An 18053-nucleotide genomic window follows, 5' to 3' on the forward strand; every position below is an offset into this window, starting at 1 on the left:
TATAAACAAATATATACATATTTATTTAAGATGCCCTCAGTTATTCTAAGGTATAGCTAAACTTTCAAATCATAAGCAGAATAAAATTTTTTTCTTGTTTGACTTAAGTTTTGTCATTGTTAACTGAAAAAAAAAAAAAAACTGTATTGTATGTTGGTATAGTTATTTCCTATACTTGGTTAGGTGATAGATGAAGCTTCAGAAATTCCAAATCTATCAAATGTCATTTTATTTTTTGTTTTATCAAGATAATCTAATCTGCCACATATTTTTTTTGAGTATTTAATGCACTTAGACTTAACATTTTGGTTTCAATGTGAGATCTCTTAATTAATTTCTGAGTGCATCTTAATTTCTTCTTCCAACTTTATTTACATTTTTTAATTTAGAATTTTTTTCATTGAAAATTTGAAACATTGTTTAAAATTTACTTTTTATATCTAGAATAAACATGCCATAGTTTTAAGTACATAACCTCTTATGAACTCCCAAAGTCCATTACAGGTATGCGAAACAAGAACACATTTAATTCCTTCTCATTTTCAATACCTATAGAGATAATATTAGAAAACATGAAATTTCTCAGGAAGATATGTATTTCTGAAACGGGTATAATGTGTTCATTGGTGTGTGTGCAGAATTAATTTGTGAAAAAGAAAACCTTGAAACAGAATAGTTAGGTTACTTTATAATTTGCTTTAATATTCTTAGTTTAAAATTTTTAAGCCATCATTAAATTTCACTGTTTGAACCAAACTACAAGCATTACCTAAATTTTCAATGTTTAGTTTGCCTTTTTTTCACATCCTCTGTGTTTTCATGTCTAAATTATCTTATTTCCTAGACTCTCTTGAGCCTGAGGGATCCATTACAGTTTCAATGGGTATTGACTTTTGTGATTCTACTCAGACTGCCAGTTTCCAGTTGTGGTAAGTTCAATTGTTCTTCTATTTTTTATATAACCTGTAAAGGATAGCAGATCAAAAACTAAGCTTTCAACAGTTTTTGTGTGTATGTGAAAGACAAAACATTTAAACAAATGTGTTTTGCTTTGCTAATGTTTAGACTGCCTTGGAATAGTTGTACAAATTGTGTGCAATGTATGTATTTTTAGCATTCGTTACACACCTAGCCATTACAATCTGCCATATGTGATTGAAATTCATGGTTTGTTGGTTAAAGAAAGGAGCTACTACTAAGTAATTTTTAACTTATCACTCCAGTTTTAGAAAATTTATAAGAAAATTAATGAGGAAGATCCAGGAGAAATTAAAAACATTAATAATATTATTAAATAGCTCAGAGAAGATCTCTTTTGAGATATACATACATGTTATCTTGAGATTCTTAAGTGGAGTATTATTGATTCCATCAGTACCTAAAACCCACACATTTTTGTTTCCTTTTTAAATCGATTTACAAACTGCTTTGATAAAAGTCAAAAGAGAACATTTATGCAGTTGGCAAAGGTTTCATAGCTGAATGCTATTCAGAAGAGCTTTTCTAGGATTGGATTTTGTTGTTAATGTTTTTCTATAATGCTTTATACATTTCTCGTGAAATTCAGAGGCTGTTAGCAAATTAGTACAAAGCTGTATTCATGCATCATTGAGAATTATCTTTGAACTCTTTTTCTTTTAGGCACAATTGGCTATTTTGAGTTGAAGTTTCTTTGTTTTTATTCTAAAAAGAATTGAGACATTTTATCTACATTTTAGCCAGCTTAGAACAGAATTTGTTATGATTGAAAAGTCTTGAAGTTTTAGAAATAGACATTTTAAAATAAATGTATAGATTAAACATAGTAAACTTTTCATTTTCATATACCTTTTCAGTTTACCAGTAATTCTGGCCTAATGTTATACCTTTTATTGCCGAGAACCTGCAATGATAAATATAAGCAATGTAGCATAACACATTGATTTTATGCAGATCATCACCTTTATGTTTTGGGAGGTCTGCTATATTAGTGATATATAAAAACTGATTACTTTTCTCAACATTGCCTAGTAATTGTTTATTATTTTTCTATTAGACAAACAACACAGATCAATATTACTGAACAACAGGCTATGAGTAACATCACTCTAAATAGATTTGCCTCTAACACCGGAGGTATATTCATTTTAATGATTTGGACAATGTGAACCCAATGACAAAGCTCAAGTATCAAGTTAGACCAAAATTAAGAACTAAAAAATATTCCTTTTTCTTATCAATTTATATAAAGAACCTTTTGATTCCTATGTAATTGGGGGGTTTTTTCCCAATTTTTATTACAAAGACTTCCTTCATAGTCTCTTGAACAGGATTTGCATTTTGTCTTTCATAATTAACTAAGTCCCTTTAAGGATGGATATATATGCATGTAGTATTTGACTTTTATCTTATACCAAGGAGTGTATGTGAATAGTATTTTTCTATATTTCTTTCAGACTAACTTTAGGAAAATAATTCATGTATTTCACATAGAAAATGTCTTGGCTATTAAAAGCATTTACATTAGTATGTTTTGCTGATATAAAGATACAAATTATTTATTTTAGTTTTTGTTAAGCACAGCAGCATGCTAGATCAAAAATTTTGTGTGTGTGTTCCAAAAAGAGCACTTTGTCTTGCATCAAATGTAATTGATCCTGAAGCAGTGTAATCACAATTACTCACTTTCTTAATTGGCCTGCCCAAAATCAGAAAATGGAAACCGATCGACAGTGTTTAAATCAATAGCTTCATAGTAGTGCTTGTGGGGGTAGGGAGATAGTGGTAATGGGTAGATCAATTGGTCTTAGATGCCAATCACTGACTGTGCCTTTTGCATAGTAAATAGCACTTTTTGCTTAGTGATGTGCTGTATTAGTCTTGGTAGTTCAATAAAAAGAAAAAAAGAAACAAGAATGGCTGATATTGAATTTTTTCCTTGAAATACATTATACAAATCGATACATAAAATTATGGGTAATAACAGCGTATTTGATAAGAAGCCTTCAGAAATGCTGAGAATATGGACCAAAAGCCTGTCAGATACTCTTATTTGTTAGAATAAAAAAAATGAGAGTAAAATGATCCTGCTTTAGCTTCTGGATTAATTCTTTATCATTATAATTGTATCTATGGATGAATAGATATAGACAGAACTGTTATATTAAGCTATGTAGTTATATGCATATTTGATAAGCATTTATGCCTCTTTTTTGCTTTGCATTTTTAAATGGTCATCAAATTAAATTCTTGATTAAATTTATTGAGATCGAATATGTGCACAACATACATAAATATATCTGTCTAAAAGTTAGTGCAGTACATAAACAGAGCCTCATCCTTGTAATCAGCAGGCATGCATGTATTAAGCGGTATGGGAAGTCACACAGCTTAGAGCTAGTTAGATAACTGAGCACATGTTTTTGTCCAAAGATCCATTAAAAAGAAAATACATTCTTTAATAGTGAATGAGCACTAAAAATATAAGATAAAGAATGCCTTTAGCTGACCAGAAATTGTGAGGCATTATTGACAGAAAATAAATAGGAGTAGATAAACAATAACAGAGAAAATAAAAATCACAGGGAAAAACACTCATGGGAGAAAACTACCATAATGGTAAGAACCAATTTGGCAGAACATCAAGCACGAAGTGAGTAGGGGGCTTCAGACAGTCATCAGGGAATTAACTCCTTCCAGCCCCTTAGATCCCCAATCTTACATCTGACAGCAGGCAACATACACATTTGAGACTTAAGAATAAAACTGTAAAGAGAACAAGCCACTTGCCTGGGAAAGACGTTTTGGTGTGAATGTGGGGACCTACAAGAACAGAGCAAGGTTTGAGTTTGTGTGAAGGAAGCAAGAATGGTCGGAGATGAGATGAAGTATAGCTTTATCCAAGAGAGTATCTATCCAAAATATTCTCAGATCCTCACCACTAGGGTAAAGCCAGTGTTACGTTTGTTGGTGGGGAGGAAAGGCCATTGCCTGCCTGCCTGCCTCCAACTTCATGTCCACGTAACCAATCATATCTCGTCCACTTACAAAAAATAAAACTTTAGTCAGCCCACCCAGGGGAGAGGAGACCCGTAGTAATGATAGTTGCTAACTCAGTAGATGAATAATGGGATGGACACAACTGAATACTGATTGAGCATTCTGGAAGAAAGAGTCAAGGAAATCAGCTGGAATACAAAGCAAAAAGGCAGAGACAGAAAATAAGGAAGGTTAAAAGGATCAGTTCATCTCATAGGAGCTCTGGCAGGAAAGAAAAGACAATGAAGGGAAGAAATAATTTAGAAAATAAATTATAGAGGAACATTTTCTGCTGGACGTGGTGGCTTACATCCATAATCCTGGTAGCACGCTGAGAGGCCAAAGCAGGAGAATTATTTGAGCCCAGGAGTTCAAGACCAGCCTAGATAACATAACAAGACCTCATCTCTACCAAAAATCAAAAACGATTAGCCAGGTATGGTGGCACACACTTGTCATCCTAGCCACTTGGGAGACTGAAGTGGTAGGATCACTGGAACCCAGGAGTTGAAGGCTCCAGTGAGCTGTGATCGCACCACTACACTCCAGCCTAGGCGACAGAGTGTATCCCTACCCCTAATGAATGAATGAATGAACATGTGGCCCAACAAAAGAAACACACAAGCCTTTAGATTAAGAGGGCCAAACAGGGTGAATGTGAAAAACTATGAAAAAGACCACATCCTGGTGAATTTTTGATAAGGAGAAGAATATCCTATTCTCTTCCAAAGCAGAGAAGAAAGGAGCTTACCTAAAAAACAGACAAGAATGAGAATGGATTCAAATTTCACATACTTGTATCAGTTCTGCAAGCCAGAAGGTAAAGGAAATGACCTTTAAAATTTTGAAAATACCAAATAGTCATTTTTCAGTGAAGGAAAGAGTCTAGCATTCAGTTTACCACCTACACATCCTTTCTGAAAGGATTACTCAAAGATATACTGTAATAGAATATTTTCTGAAATCTGAGACAGAACCAGGCATGGTGATGCATGCCTGTAGTCCCAGCTGCTCAGGAGGCTGAGGCAGGAGAACAGCTTGAGCCCAGGAATTAGAGGTTACAGTGTGCGATGATTGCACCTGTGAATAGCCGCTGCTTTCCAGCCTGGGCAATGTAGTGAGACCTTGTCTCAAAAAAAAAAAAAAAATCTGAGACAGAGAAAAACGTAGAATTAATAAAACAGTAGTGAGCAAAGAATTCTACCTATGAAATTTATCAATGTATAAAAATAATTGTTGACATAATGTGAAAAATAAATATTAACAATACATTGGAACCAAAATCCCCACAGAGGCAAGAGGTATACAGGTATACAAGAACCCTAGTATATGGGTTCTTGTTATGTCTGAGAAGAGAGTTTATTGATGGCAAAAATAAGTTTAAATATGGTTTAAAATATTAAAGATAACCACTAAAATTATAGAAATGTGACGTATTATAACTTCTAAACAACTAGGAAGAAAGGGAGTAATTAAAACCTGATCAGGACTGCGTGTGGTGGCTTATACCTGTCATCCCATCTCTTTGGAAGGCCAAGGCAGGAGGATCCCTCGAGGTCAGGGCTTCAAGAACAGCCTGGCCAGCATAGCGAGAATTTGTCTCTATTAAAAAATAATAAGAATTTAAAATAAAAGTTTAAAACTTGACCGGTTTAACCAAGAGGAAGAGGAAAAAGCATGGCAAATAGAAAACAAAACAAGATGGCTGGAGAGGCCATGCACACCACACATACTCATTTTCACAATTCATGTCAGAGAATTAAATCCTACTTTTACTAAACAGGTAAAAAACAAAATTTAACATGTGCTATTTATGAGAACCTTCACTAAGAGAGAATGGCACAGAAAAGTTGAGATTAGAAAGATGAAGTGTGTGTGTGTGCGTGTGTGTGCGTATGCATGCATAAGATAGATGTGCTAAAACTAGAAAAATTAAGAAGTATTTTAGGTAAAAAGTAATAATAGAATATTTTGTGCTCATTGTAACCCTCCAAGAAAATACAATTGTTACAAACCTTTAAACCATGCAGTTTTGTAATTTATAAAGCAGAAAATAATACAAATACTAGGAGAAATTGTCAAAGCCATAATCATAGTATATTTTAACATGCACATCAGAAGTTGACAAATCAGAGAGTAAGGATAAATAGGTATAGATACATACAGGTTTAATGATTTAATTACCAAGCTGGATCTAAGATATATATGTTTACATAGAATTCCTTGTTTCCTGTGTGCAGAAAATACTGATTTTTTTAAAAGCACATATAGGATTTACAAAAAAAAGGAAAACTATGGGTTTATATGATTAAAGAAAAAAGACACCTAAGAAAGATTAGAGAGGAGAAAGATGATAAAGCACAGAGATCTTTTAAGTTACAAAATAATACTATACAGTCTATACCAATAAATTGGAATATTTAGATGAAATTAATGGTTTCCTAGAAAACTATAAATTAGAAATAAAAACAATTAAATTGTATCAGAACCTTAAAAAAGAGAAGTTTTTCTAGAACAAAAGAAAAGGAAATCATGCCATGTCATTGTGTAAGTCTAGCATCACCCTGATTTTAAAGCGCAAAAGGATAACATATGAAGATGGACATCAGTTGTAGTTATAAATTCAAATGACTTCTGGCCCATATGAGTTACCCATAGCCACATGAAATATCAGAAACAATCTCTTTTAAGTCAGAAAAGCAAAACAAGGATATCTGCTGTCCACACTATATTCTACATTATAGTGGAAGTTCTAGCCAATACAGAAAGGCAAGTAAACGCCATTTGCAGTATAAATCCTGGAAAAGAAGAGACAAAATTATATATATATATATATATATATACACACACACATATATATATATATATTTTTTTTTTTTTTGAGACGGAGTCTTGCTCTGCTGCCCAGGCTGGAGTGCAGTGGCACAATCTCGGCTCACTGCAACCTCCGCCTCCCAGGTTCAAGTGATTCTCCTTCCTCAGCTTCACGAGTAGCTGGGATTACAGGCACGCGCCACCAGGCCCAGCTAATTTTTTTGTGTTTTTTTAGTAGAGACGGGGTTTCACCGTGTTAGCCAGGATGGTCTCGATCTCCTGACCTCGTGATCCGCCCATCTCGGCCTCCCAAAGTGCTGGGATTACAGGCACGCGCCACCAGGCCCAGCTAATTTCTGTATATTTAGTAGAGATGGGATTTTACCATGCTGGCCAGGCTGGTCTTGAACTCCTGACGCCTCGGCCTCCCAGTGTGCTGGGATTACAGGTGTGAGCCACTGCGCCCGGCCTATTCAACATAATTATTAACCCGTAAAGTTGGAATCAACAGAAAATCTATTATTTAAACTAATGAGTTTAGAAAGGTGATACAGATACTTATGTAGGGAGAAGAAAAACCCTGAAACTTTCCTAAAGGGCATAAAGGAAGATATAATTAAATGTAAAGAAATATAAGCAAAATAATAAAAATAATAAGAAATATACTGTGTTTTTAAATGGGAGACAGTATTGAACCTCAAATTAATCTTCAAATTCAATGTGATTCTAGGCTAAATGCCAGTAGACCTTTTCAAGAAACTTGACAAACTTCTAAAATTCAACTGGAAAAGAAAATGCACAAGAAAAGTCACCATTTTTAATGAAAAAAGTCTTTCTCTATAATAATTTAAAAATACTCCTTAAAGCCACAAGAATATTTTTATTCTGTATAATTGACATTGGCACAAGAACCAATGAAACCAGAGAATTTAGAAATGTAAAAATTTTGTATGTCATCAAGGTGACATTTCAAATCTGTGGGGAGAATGGACCATTCAGTAAATGGTGTGAAGACCCTTATTTGGAAAAAGTAAAGGTAGCTCCACAGCACTAGTATTCAGGGAAATAAAAATTAAAACATTTCACTCATCAGATTGGCAAGGTTTTAGAATAAGTTTTATATTTGGTATTGACAAGAAAGGTAGAGAAAAACATGTACTCTTGTATGCTGTTTGTGGGACTGTAAATTGGCAATATCTGTAAAATATTCAGACTTTTGAACTCAGCAATTTCACTTTTAGGATATCAAGCCTAGAGAAGTATTTGTGCTTGTACAGAAATAGATCTAGCCAAGTATATTATTTAAGCATTGTTTATAACGGAGAACAATTGGAAATGATAATTAGTGGGGGAATACTGAAATAATGATATATCCCTATTACGTATGTAGGTTTTGAGTACCTCCTGTGCCTTATTTCATTTTATGTCCTTTAATAGTTAAAACTAGCCTGCAAGGTAAATGTCACTCATTCATAGATGAAAAACTTGAGTCTCAGAATAGGCTGCTCGCCTGTTTATCTTACCTGCAAACTTTACCAGTTTGGATCCTGTAAAGGAATCCATGAACTGAGATTACATGTAGTACAAGAATATATGCTACAGTTAAATGTGTACCAAGTAGAGTCTTGCCTTACATTAAACTTTTATGCCATCTGGTCCTATGTAGCTAGGCTATTTAAAGCTACCCTAACAATAGTGCTTCATTGATCTGGTAACTGTTAATTCTGACAAATTTACATCTATCATGAGTCATTTTTCACATTCCCTATCCATGTTGAGGCAGTTACGCGTAGAAATGGAGATAATCTGTCTCTCCCCTGTTTAATCAAAGGGGTTGTGAAGAAAAAGGTAAAGAAAAGCTACATGGAGAGAGAAATAAACCAAAAAGAAGGCAAAATGGTAGAAAAGGAGATGCATATAAACTGGAGGACATCCTAGAACACTCATGTACATGAAAGTAAAAGTTCCCCCAAATAAAGAGGAAGTGTTCCATCTTAGTTCTGTTATAAGCCACACCTTGCTTACAAGATGAAACCGGCTTACAAAGTGACTTATGTACTAGTTATGTTGGATTTTGTATTTGGTTGTAACAGTAACCCAACTGCAGTGGCATGACCAAATAAGGATTTATTATTCTCCTAGAACAAGAACTGCAAGGGTTTGGCAGTTCAGAGCTGGTGCAGTAGCTTCCCAGTATCTTCAGGACGTAAGGTCTTCCACCTTTTTGTTTCATGTGCTAATTTTGTTAGCAAATGCTGGTCAACTTCTTGGTCACAAGATGGCTGCTCCACCTCCAGGCTTCCATCTGCATTCCAGGCAGAAAAAAGGAAAGAAATGACATGGAGAAAGGAGCCAGGTTTATGTCAGGAAAACAAAACTTTCTCCAAAATCCCCACTGAAGTTCTGTTTATAATTCATTGGTCATGACTGGGTCACTTGATCACTCTCAGCTACGAGAAAGGCCGAGAAGTGTTTCAGTTGAGCTCTCTAACGCCTTGCTTGTTGCTAGGAGGGGCATTTCAGGATCACTTTCCCCACCCTCTGCAAACAGCTAGACTTTCATAGATGCCTCAGAAGGCAGATCTCCTGCCTCTTCTCTCCCCTAACACCCCACCCGTCTCCCTTGGCATCATAGCTGTCCAGCCACTTTTAATTGAGGAGTATGTGGTGTCCTTCAGGAGCGTTGGGAAGAGAGGTTCTGTTAAAAAGTATAAACAAGTAATTCAAAAGTGTTGTACATAATGATGTAACTCAGTGGTCCCCTAACTTTTAAAATTGTATACCTCTATTAGTAAAAATATTTTGAGTATGTACTCTCTAGAAGTTTATTTGTAATTATATATGTGTGTGTGTGTATATATATGTATGTGTGTATATTTCTCACTGTGCTAACAGGTATTTACTAAAACATACAAAAACAGAGGCCAGTCACAGTGGCTTATGCCTATAATCCCACAACTTCGGGAGGCCAAGGCAGGAGGATCACTTGAGCCCAGGAGTTCAAGATCAGCCTGGGCAATATAGTAAGACTCTGTCTTTACAAAAAAACAAACAAACAAACAAACAAAAAAAGCCAGACGCAATGACTCACGCCTGTAATCCCAGCACTTTAGGAGGCCAAGGCAGGTGGATTGCTTGAGATCAGGAGTTCGAGACCAGCCTGGCCAACATGGTGAAACCCCGTCTCTACTAAAATACAAAAATTAACCAGGCGAGGTGGCGGGCACCTGTAATCCCAGCTACTAGGGAAGCTGAGGCAGGAGAATTGCTTGAACCCAGGAGGTGGAGGTTACAGTGAGCTGAGATTGCGCCACTGCCCTCCAGCCTGCGTGACAGAGTGAGACTCTGTCTCAAAAAAAAAAAAATTTTCTAGGCATGGTGGCGTGTGTCTGTAGTCCCAGCTATTTGGGAGGCTGAGAGAAGATGATTAGTTGAGCCCAGGAGGTCGAGGCTGCAACAAGCTGTCATCACACCACTGCACTCCAGCCTGGGTGACAGAGCTGAGACCCTGTCTCCTAGAAAAACAGAACCTTAAAAGGAATGAGAAAAAATATATATATTTAGTAGGGTTTTTGCCTATGTCTCAGTGGATTGTCTTGTGCCTCTGACTTTGGAGGACTTTGTGTACAATGACTTGAAGCTGAAATTTTAGATTTCATACTAAGTTCATTTGTAATTTATGTATTTTTTATATATATATACACACACACACACTCACACATACACACCATGTATGTATATATACATCTTCTTCTAGTCCTTCACCAGTTTTTACATATTTCTCTTAATGTGACCAAGTCTTCCCCTCCATCAGGTTTGGTCTCATTCTTTGAGTAGCCTACCTGCAATCCTTTCTCACTTAAGCACTCCTTTTTGGCTGTTTCTGAAGAAGAATCCTACTCCTTTCTAGGGCTAACCCACTCACCTAGTTCTTGTGCTCTTCATCCCAGCCTCTTTTACCTCTCCTAAGACCTTGCTCTACCAGTTATTCCTTTGTTTCTTCTTCCTTACTGGCTCTTTCCCCTCAGCCTCTAAACATGCTCAGGTTTCCTTAGGTGTTATTCCTTTGCCTCTTCATTCTCAGGAAGCTTGCCTCTTCTTTCTGTTCCTTCTTCCATTGTCAGTCTTCCCTTCACCCTCCAACTCACTGCATTGTGTAGTCTTCCTGCAATCTGAACGGCCTTACTAAGATTAGCAGTTATACTTCTTTTTATCCCTCATCTTACTCTGCCCTCCTGCAATATTTGGCACATGCCTTTTTTCCTGACCACTCTTCCTCCAGTCTCTTCTGCAAGTTGCTCTTCTTCTGTTTTTACTTAAATACAGGTCTTCCCCAGATTTGCAGTCTTTCCTTTTTGTGGTATCCTCTTTTCCTATATGATTTTTATCTACTCATAAGGCTTCAGCTCTAGCCTACACCATTTACATCATTCTTTTTTTGTTTTTGTTTTTGTTTTATACTTTAAGTTCTAGGGTACATGTGCACAACGTGCTGGTTTGTTACATATGTATACATGTGCCATGTTGGTGTGCTGCACCCATTAACTCATCATTTACATTAGGTATATCTCCTAATGCTATCCCTCCTCCCTCCTCCCACCCCACGACAGGCCCTGATGTGTGATGTTCCCCATCCTGTGTCCATGTGTTCTCATTGTTCAATTCTCACCTATGAGTGAGAACATGCGGTGTTTGGTTTTCTGTCCTTGCACTAGTTTGCTCAGAATGATGGTTTCCAGCCTCATCCATGTCCCTGCAAAGGACATGAGCTCATCCTTTTTTATAGTTGCATAGTATTCCATGGTGTATATGTGCCACGTTTTCTTAATCCAGTCTGTCATTTACAGACATTTGGGTTGGTTCCAAGTCTTTGCTATTGTGAATAGTGCCGCGGTAAACATACGTGTGCATGTGTCTTTACAGCAGCATGACTTATAATCCTTTGGGTATATACCCAGTAATGGGATGGCTGGGTCAAATGGCATTTCTAGTTCTAGATTCTTGAGGAATTGCCACACTGTCTTCCACAATGGTTGAACTAGTTTACAGTCCCACCAACAGTTTAAAAGTGTTCCTATTTCTCTACATCCTCCCCTACACCTGTTGTTTCCTGACTTTAATGATTGCCATTCTAACGGGTATGAGATGGTATCTCATTGTGGTTTTGATTTGCATTTCTCTGATGGCCAGTGATGATGAGCATTTTTTCATGCATTTACACCATTCTTACTGCTTCCAGACTGTTACGTACTGCCCTGTCCTCTCTCCTGATTCCCTTTCTTTTTTATTTTCTTTTCTCTTTTCTTTTCTTTTATTTTTCTTTTCTTTTCTTTTCTTGATGAGGTCTCACTCTATCACCTAGGCTGGAGTGCAGTAGCATGATCATAGTTCGCTGTAGTCTCAAATTCCCAGGCTGAAGCAATCCTCCCAGCTCACCCTCCCAAATAGCTAGGATTATAAGCACATGTCACTATGCGCAGCTAGTCTCTCTCCAGATTCTTGATTTGTATTTCCATTTATCTGCTGAATATCTCTTCATGGGTAACTCAGTACTCAAAATATAATGTGGCTAAAGCCAAATCATTTTCTTTAAGTCCCCAAACTCCTTCAGCACTTTGTCATTCACCTAGTTGTTCACATTAGAAGGTGTGAAGTTTCTTCCCTCCATTCATCACCAGGTGTGTCCCTTCTACTCTAGAATATCCATAAAATACTCCATCTGCCCCCTGCCCAGTGCTGCCCACCCTGGGGAAGTTGCATATTATAGTGGAATAAATGTGGACTTTGAAGTTAGATACACCTGGGTTCAAATCCCAGTGCTGTCAGTTACTAGCTGTGTGACCTTGGGCATATTGTTCAACTTCTTTTTAGTTTTCTTCTCAGTAAATTTGAAATAACAGAAGCTATCTCTTAATATCCTTTTTAGGCTTTATTAAAGTAAAAAAACACACAGCAAATGCGTAAAAAAAATCAAAACCCTGCCTAGACTATTAATTTAGACTCCTAACTGGTGTACCTGCCTTTGTTTTCTCCCTTACTCCACCTTACCACTGCCACTGGAGTTTCTAAAACATAAATGGGACCATTTACCTTCCTACGCCAAAAATCTCTAGTAGTTTCCCATTGCTTCAAGAAACACTGAAACACCCTTGTCTTAGTTATATGAGTAAAGTAACCATATGCTTTATCACACATATCAGGATACTTTAGAGAGTGAAAGTAGGCACCAGCTGGACAGGATTCCACAACAGCCGTAAACTGGGACTATTCCTGGGAGGACTGGGATGAGTGGTCATACCATATATGATGCTCTGCCATGTGTCCCCAGCCTCTTCTGTTGACATATTAGTCTGCTCCTCATTCCCAAAGTACAGGCCTAGAATGCCGTCTTTCTCCTCTTGGAAGTAAACTCAGCCTCACTCCTGCAGAATGCTTTCCACATATCTAATGTAGTGCCTGCCGTTCCATTATAAGTGTAATTTCTTTCCCTCCAACTAGATTTGTGAGCTTGAAGGGCCAATCTCACTTGGCATTAAATCCCCAGATATTCACACACTACATAGGATCAAGTTTGCATTCAATAAGTGTTTATTGAATTGACAAATAAATTGGAGTTATTGGTTTGCCTTGGACAATCTACATATGGAAAAAATATAAGGCCACTTGCAAGAATACAATACATAATAGCATAAAATAAAAGTGGATTTTATGTTCTTTTTTTATATTATGTCATTTGTCTCTACCCACACATGAATAAATTCAAGTGTTTCTTAACCTAATGTTTAGTATTTCTTATCCACAATCCCTGTTTCTCTAGCTACCATCTCACAGGCTGTGGGATCCAGTTCTAATATGAAAGTAGAAGTCCCTCTATTGGACTTCCTGAAAACTTTTGCTTTTGTGATAAAAAGGAACAGATTTGGTTGACACAGTTACTCAACACTCTGTCATCACCACCCTTCCTTCAATGGAATGTAAACTAGGTACCTGGAGATACAGCAGCCATGTGGCAACCATGAGGATGAAAGCCAACATAGTAAGGATGGCAGAGTGGAAAGCTAGAGGAATCTGGGCCTCTAAAGGCTTTTTTAAGCCACTTAATGAGCCTGTGACTGGTAACTCTAAGACTTCTTGTATTATAAATGATCAATGCCTTCTTCTCAAAAAACTGTTAATTGGATTTTCTGCTTATTTGCAGCCAAACACACTGCTATCATTTAGGATACACTCAACCTAACCCTAAACATCTAACTTTAAAAAATGTTTTAGACAATTTAGTATTTTTTTATTGATCATAATGTCATGAGACTTACGTAAATGCACTTATTGTTTTTCTATCTGATATTAGAACAAACATGGTTGGCTTTCTTAAATTCTTCATATCCTGTCATTTGAAATAATAATTTTTACCATGTTGGTCAATGATGTCAATGAATAGCACTACTAGCAAATAAGGGCTTTTTTTTTTTTTTTTTAACGAAAGCAAGTTTGCAGATGAGATATTACTATTAGCACCTATCTAAACACAATATGGTCACTCTGTTTTCTTCTTTATTAAAAACTAATATTTTTAAAAAGAGATCTTAACCGTTTCAGACTAAAGCACTTCATCTTCTATACTTTAAGATGTATGCAAACTAGAGATAAAATATTACTTCTCTATAAGCTGCATGAAGTGCTTCTCTGGTGGTAGTGGTTACATACAATTACTGCAAGTTTTTAAAGTTATTTTTCAAATGGGATAATTTACTATACCTATGTAGTTTTGTTTTTAAAAAAGTCCTGATTGAGAAAACAGATGTATTCTTCTGCAAGTAATGTTGTTCAGGAAAATGTTTAAACCTTTTTAGCTGTGATATTTAAACCAAAAAGACCTTATACTGTCTATGCTAGCATATGCTTTCATTGCATTGATTTAACTACTTAGTATTATGAATGTTTATTTATGAAGCATTTAGTCAGCTTTGATTGTTTTTCTTCAGTACCAAGGATGATTGCTTCAGTGTTAATATTCAACCACCTGTTGGAGAACTGCTTTTACCTGTGGCCATGTCAGAGAAAGATTTTAAGAAAGAGCAAGGTGAGAGATGTCTACAACTTACTAGAAATTTACACACCAAATAATATGTGCTCATTCCTGTACAGTCTCTAAAACAAATTTTCATGTATACATAGCCATTAACAGATATTAGTGCACAATCTTCCAATTTTTGTTAATGCTTTGCACTTACAATCTTAAAAATAGATGTTTGTTTATATTTCTGGCACACTTGAAAATTGATTAATATGTCTTTAAAATGATAAATTAATTCTTAATCACCTTTTCAATGCTGAGAGTTGTTGCTTGTCAACCCGATGATATACTAAGGGGTTTTGTATTATTGAAAGTGCCAGGAATTGGGGACTTTACCGATGTCCTACCACTATAATTGTTATGTTTGTGTATTTTTTTCATTATAGAACTGTTTATGTCTTACTAATGTATTTGTCCCTGCACACATTAAACTACCTTACCCTTCAAAATAAAGTCCTAATTATGGCATTAAAATACTTCTGGTTTCTTTTGACCTAATTCTATATTAAAGAAATGCTGTGTTGTCAGAACGTATTAGAACTGAAACATTTTTAAAATAAGTACTTAAAAAGAAAATATTTTCAGCAAAATGCAAATATTAATATCTGTAGTTTGCCCAGAGTCAAACATACCTTCTAATAAAAGCGAGGTGGTTTTTTTTATATGTGAATAAGGGGAGATAACTGTCTGATTTTATGTGTTTAATTAACAATAACGTTTATAAAACTAAGGCATATTTAAATGCTAGAGTCAGCAGTTTTTACAATTTTATGTGAATCTCAGCCATTTTTTTCCTGTGGAGGGTGTTATCAAAGATCCCTTCACTTTGAGGTAGTAAATCATACCCATCAAACTTCCAGAACGTACTAGGCACACACGAATACCTACACCTAAGAAGAGGGGCATGCTTCCTGGCACTCCATTATTATGCTGAAGATACTGTTTTTACTCTAAGCCTTTGCAATTCACAGTGTCAAAAAGAAAATCTCATACAAGACTGTAAATTAATAGTAATATTTTTGCTCGGGCATTATTTAAGTGATAAAAAAGAACGATGAAATCTTTCTTTGGATTTGCATTTCTTGGAAAGTTGATTATTGCTATAGAGGAAAATTATCTTTGTGATTTTATTTTTCTATTGACAAATTGAATTGATTCTTATATTTGCTATTCTTACCCTTTGCTGGCTAAAGCCTGCCTCTCTGCTTTACATCTGCTCAGCAAACCAAGGTGAGTGGCACACGGTGACTGAATAAGGCGTTGGCACATTTATTGTTAAGGGGATATTCTTTTTTTGAAAAGTGCGGCTAAAGTTATCTGAAGCAGCAGATTATTATATACCCTTTCATTCCCTCAGCTTTTGTTTAGAATACTTAATATTTCGATCAAATTTTTTGTGCTCTGCTGTGACTGAGGGATTTTTCGCTGACTAGCCATACAGAACCGTAAGTGCATGAGAGAGGTGCACTTGGAGAATAGCTGTGGTCCTCTGTGGAGTTGTTGCCAAAATTCCTTTTTCTTCTGCCATTTTACTTCTATGGTTGTTGATTATTTGTCTGAATAAATCTGGCAGCTGTTTGCTATGTTTAATAGAGCAGAAAGGCTACTCTGAATAAAGCTATTTGAAAATTTGTTTATATGAAGTATTTGTAAATCCTTGCAAGTCTCTTGGCATTTCTGTATCATTCTTTCTGTCTTCCTGAATTCATTCTTTGATGTGGAACTTGATGCTGGCAAATTTAGCACAGGTTTAAAGAGTCTTTTCAATAGCATCTTTTTAGTTATAGGTTTCAGCAGGTTTGGTAATAGAGGTCTCAATCCTCAACTTTACACATGTATTTGTTATACTGCTCTAGTAAGAGCGTAGCTTATTTCCACAAAAGATACCTAGAAATCTCTCGCTAACAGAAAATCCTAAATCAGAATAAAAATCTGTTTCCTCAGATTTTATCAATGAAAAATTCTGGAAGGTAAAACGCAAGTAAATTTAAGGGGGGGTGTGTGTGTGTGTGGGCGGGGGTACACCAGCTTTAACTGATTTTTCTACCTTGAATAAAAAGGATTTACATAATACCTTATTTCATATGACACATTTTAAAACTCAAGAAGTACGTTAAATGTGTTAATTCAATTTAACTGAAAAAATTATAAATAAGGAACATAAGGAATATGGTTCCATTTTTATTCTAAAGATATACATAACTGAAAAGTATATAGTATTAAATAAAAGTGGTTCTAACAGAGTATTGCATTTTAAGTTAATATTTTTTAAAAACAAAAGTTTTATTTCTAATATGCAACATGATCTATCACTTTTTCTCAGTTGTTGCATTTAGGGTTTCATGGCTAAACATTTTAGATATATATATAATAAGATTGGTAGTCAAAGTAGTAAATGAAAGATTATTCTATATATTGATGGTTATGTATATAAGCCTCCATCAGAAGCATGATTTATTTCATTGCTGTGAGTTTCAAGCATTGCAGAATTAGTTAATGATCTAGCTGTGAGATGCTTTCAATAAGAAAATAACATGGGATCTCTTTTTTACTTAAAAATATTTAATTTGGTTTCTTCACGCAGTTTTAATTTCAAGAGGCCTAAGCCTTATTCTAAGATGCCTCCTCTTGTTCATTTTCTTCTTGTGAATTAAATTGCAGATGTAAAACTTAGAAAATTTTTTTGAATTTTTATTCATTTTCTTCTTGTGAATTAAATTACAAATCTAAAACGTAGAAATTTTTTTTGAATTTTATTTTTTTTACATTATTTGGTTTGCCTTTTAGCAGTTAATTACAGCTGATTAGCCTAAAGTAAGTGCTATCTACTGCCTTCACCAAAATTTAGATAGACTCTAATAAAGCCACAAATTATTTAGCTGACAATTTTAAAATATTTTCCCAGTGATTTTACCTTTATTAATATATGACAGGCTCTACAGTGTTTTAAAGTATTATTTTTTAGGAGAAACTTTTAATGAAACCTTCGCTTGTTTTTCTTTCCTGTTAATTTGAGAATACCTGATATATTTTCATTTAGAAAAATCTCTGGTTTAAGAAACCTAAAATGTTTACTTAATTTTATTATGATTTATGCATCCATCTTATGGGTTCCTAGCTAGCAAGATGCTAATTCTTTAAATGGTCA

General features: G+C 35.3%; 1 protein-coding gene across 1 annotated transcript in view; it reads left to right on the plus strand.

The window, feature by feature from the left end:
* The window catches only part of AP3B1 (adaptor-related protein complex 3, beta 1 subunit), a 328165-nt gene that overhangs the window by 295169 nt on the left and 14943 nt on the right, over positions 1-18053 (plus strand). Inside the window, 2 exon segments of the mRNA XM_011996198.1 lie at positions 845-929; positions 14814-14911. Of these exon segments, the coding sequence (XP_011851588.1) occupies positions 845-929; positions 14814-14911 (183 nt within the window).

Source organism: Mandrillus leucophaeus, unplaced genomic scaffold, assembly GCF_000951045.1.
Source record: "Mandrillus leucophaeus isolate KB7577 unplaced genomic scaffold, Mleu.le_1.0 Scaffold114, whole genome shotgun sequence".
In the NCBI taxonomy this organism is placed as follows: Eukaryota; Metazoa; Chordata; class Mammalia; order Primates; family Cercopithecidae; genus Mandrillus; species Mandrillus leucophaeus.